General features: G+C 60.0%; 2 protein-coding genes across 2 annotated transcripts; both read right to left on the bottom strand.

Moving 5' to 3' along the window:
- Positions 1-297: 297 nt before the first annotated feature.
- Positions 298-832, bottom strand: PHYSODRAFT_510854 (hypothetical protein; the record flags this gene model as incomplete). The annotated part of the gene is made up of 3 exons (XM_009532458.1): positions 298-319; positions 426-494; positions 579-832. 3 exons carry the CDS (start codon positions 830-832, stop codon positions 298-300), a joined length of 345 nt encoding a protein of 114 aa, XP_009530753.1.
- Positions 833-2,029: 1,197 nt separating this feature from the next.
- PHYSODRAFT_514808 (hypothetical protein) lies at positions 2,030-2,410 on the bottom strand (the record flags this gene model as incomplete). Its single annotated transcript, XM_009532459.1, has 2 exons — positions 2,030-2,150; positions 2,187-2,410. The coding sequence occupies 2 exons, from the start codon at positions 2,408-2,410 to the stop codon at positions 2,030-2,032; spliced, it is 345 nt and encodes a 114-aa protein (XP_009530754.1).
- Between the last annotated feature and the right edge of the window lie 1,294 nt (positions 2,411-3,704).

The following is a 3,704-nucleotide window of genomic DNA, read 5'->3' on the forward strand; positions in this document are numbered from 1 at the left end:
TGTGGATACAGGATTGTGGGTACAAGATGGGCATCGACGTGGCGTTCTCTGATTGGATAAGGTAACTGTGTATCCAGTAGAGAATCCAGTAGGGTGTATCCAGTAAGAGGTATCCAGTAGCAGGCTTAGAGGTAGCACGCGGTTGCGAACTAAGGACCTGAATCGAATCACTTTGCATTTTGCCAACTACTGCTCAAGTGCTCTTCCTTTTGGTTATGAGCCCAAGCCCCGTCTTCCCTGACCAAGACCCCGACTACGCCTTCGCCATGGACGCTGCCCCGACCGCGACCGCCCGCATCAACAAGTTCGACGGAACCAACTTCCACACATGGAAGTTCAAGATGCAGATGGTGCTGGAGGAGCGCGAACTGTGGGAAGTGACGAGTGGGGAAGTGAAGCTCGAGCAGTGCACGACCGCGGCGGACCAAGCGACGTTTCGCAAGAAGTCGCGCAAGGCGCTGGCGATCGTCTGTCTCGCGTTGGAGGACTCGCAGCTGCCGCTGGTGCGGTCGGCGAAGGACGCGCATGATGCATGGTCAAGACTCGAGGGACACTTCGAGAAGAAGAGCCTGGCGAACAAGCTTTTTCTTCGTCGACGGTTCTTCACGACAACGATGGACGAAGGTGATGATGTGCTGGAGCACATTAACAAGCTCAAGACGCTGGCGGAACAGCTCGACGCGGTCGGCGCTCCGGTCAGCGAGGACGACTTGGTGATCACGCTTCTTGCCAGTCTGAGCGAGTCGTACCAGTTCCTCATCACGGCGTTGGAATCGCGTTCCGACACGCTGACGTGGGAGCTCGTGACGTCTCGGCTCCTGCACGAGGACATGAAGCGCAAGGAACAAGGTGGCGGTGCTGACGGAACCGCGCACGCTCAAGGTCAAGCGTTCATGACAAGCGACAACGGGAAGCGCAAGGGACGGCAGGCGCAAGCGCAGAGGACGAGCGCCTGTCACTACTGCGGCGAGCACGGACATTGGATCGCCAAGTGTCCGGTGCGGATCCGCGAGAACGGGGAGCGGCAGAGGCCGCAACGAGCGAACGTCGCGCAGGTCGAAGATGACTCTGGCGACTTCCTCTTCTCGGTTGGTGGCGACACGGGTGCCTCCAAGCTGAGCGGCATGTGGCTGGTCGACTCGGGTGCGACGCAGCACATGACGTACTCGAAGGAGTACATGAAGAACTACAAGAAGATCTCTCCGGTGGACGTGCATCTGGCGGACGACGGCGTGGTTCAGGCGGTGGGGAGCGGCGACATCGTGATGTCGATGCAGACACCGCGCGGCATGAAGAAGGGTGTGCTCACGGGTGTGTGGCACATCCCGAAGCTGTCGCGCAACCTGTTCTCCGTCGGCCGCTTCACCAAGGACGTCGGGCCAGTGACCTTCGAGAGCGACGGGTGCTTCGCGGAAACGAAGGGTCTCAAGTGGAAGCTCGGCGCTCGCGAAGGCAAAGGACTGTTCAAGCTCTGCATGACGCCGAGGACGCCTGCTGACGAGGCCAATGCGGCAAGCTCGAAGAATCGCCAAGGGGACACCACGTCGTACCTCTGGCACCTTCGACTTGGTCACATCGGCCATGGTGGTCTCGACGCCATCGTCAAGAAGGGCTACGGCACTGGCATCCCAATGACGTCGGTGAAGCAGTGGGAGGTGTGCGACGGGTGCGCACTCGGCAAGCAAACGCGAGTAAGCTTCATGAAGTCGTCGCCGAACCGTGCGAAGCAAGTGCTGGAGGTGGTCCACAGCGATGTGTGCGGTCCGATGCAGACGGCGACGTTCGGAGGCAAGCGCTACTTCGTCACGTTCATCGACGACAAGTCGCACTTCTGCGTGGTGTACCTGCTACGGAACAAGTCGGAGGTGGCTGCCAAGTTCGCTGCGTTCGTCGCGTTGGCTGAGACGCAGACCGGCAAGCGAGTGAAGGTGCTTCGGAGCGACAACGGCGGCGAGTACACTTCGGGTGCGATGGCCAAGTTGTGTGCGGATCGCGGCATCGAGCAGAAGTTCACGCCACCATACACGCCTCAGCTCAACGGAGTGGCCGAGCGAATGAATCGGACGCTGGTGGAGTGTGCGCGCTGCATGCTGGAGCACGCCGGGTTGTCGAAGGAGTACTGGGGAGAAGCAGTGATGACGGCCACGTTCCTCCGCAACCGGTGTCCGACGCGCGCCATCAGTCACGACAAGTCGCCGCACCACGTTTGGACCGGCAAGAAGCCTTTGCTGGCCAACCTCAAGGTGTTCGGGTGCCACGCGTACGTGCACGTGCCGAAGGAGAAGCGGTCGAAGTTCGACGCTCGGTCGGTGCGCTGTCGTTTCCTCGGGTACTCGGAGCACGAGAAGGCGTATCGGTTCGAGGAGATCGAGAGCGGTCGCGTGTTGGTGAGCCGCGACGCGCAGTTCATGGAGGGTGTCTTCGACGGTGGGAGACGCGACTACGCTTCGAAGGAGGTGTTGGTGGGTCTTCCGACAGATGATGATGAAGACACCACGGATGAAGAGACTCAGTCCGGATCAGACGAGAACAGAGAAGAAGCTGCGCGGAATCAAGACTTTGAACCCGGCAGCAAGCGACACCCGCGCACGCAGTCGCTCGAGGAAGCCGTGGAGGTTCCGAGTGCCAAGCGGTATGCGGTGCCGAGACGACAGCAGCCGCTGGACGAGATGTCTGCCGCAGCACAAGAGAAGGAAGACTTCGAGGCTGCGTACGTCGTGGATTCAGTGGGAGAGATGCCGACAACGTTCAAGTCGGCGATGGAATCCAGCGACGCAGACAAGTGGAAAGAGGCGTGCGACTCGGAGGTGGAGTCGCTCCGCAAGAACGAGACGTGGACCCTGGTGCCACTGCCGAAGGGACGCAAGGCGATCGGCTGCAGATGGGTGTTCCGCGTGAAGGAGAACCAGTCTGGAGAGATCGAGCGGTTCAAGGCGCGACTGGTGGCGAAGGGGTTCTCGCAGAAGTACGGCATCGACTACGACGAGACGTTCGCGCCGGTGGCCAAGTTCACGTCGATTCGGGTGTTGCTGAGTCTGGCGGCCAAGTACAAGCTCACAGTGCACCAGATGGATGTGAAGACCGCGTTCCTCAACGGCTTGTTGGACGAGGACATCTACATGGCGCAGCCGGACGGATATGTGGACGGAGATCGACCCGACTACGTGTGCCGGCTCAAGCGTTCGCTGTACGGCCTGAAGCAGTCGCCGCGGATGTGGAACAAGACGATCGACGAGTTCATGTTGAAGCTGGGGTTCAAGAAGTGCGAGTCCGACCACTGCATCTACTTGAAGCGGGACAATCACGACATGATGTTCGTGGCACTGTACGTGGACGATCTGGTCCTCGCCAGCAGCAGCGACGGGATGCTGAAGGACACGAAGCAGGCGCTGAGTGACCGGTTCGAGATGACCGACATGGGCCAGCTCAAGTACTTCCTCGGTATGGAGATCGAGCAAGATGTGGCGACTGGGAAGGTGTCGGTGCGGCAGACCAAGTTCGCGAAGGACATTCTCGAGAAGTTCAAGATGGATGAGAGCAACCCTGTGAAGACACCGCAGGATCCGGGTCTGAAGCTGACCAAGGCCATGTGCGAGGGAGGCTGCAAGCACGACGAGACCATGGCGAATGTTCCGTACCGGAACGCCGTGGGCTGCCTCATGTATCTCATGGTGGGGACTCGTCCGGACCTCGCAGCGGCAGTG

The sequence above is a fragment of the Phytophthora sojae genome (assembly GCF_000149755.1).
Source record: "Phytophthora sojae unplaced genomic scaffold PHYSOscaffold_6, whole genome shotgun sequence".
In the NCBI taxonomy this organism is placed as follows: Eukaryota; Oomycota; class Peronosporomycetes; order Peronosporales; family Peronosporaceae; genus Phytophthora; species Phytophthora sojae.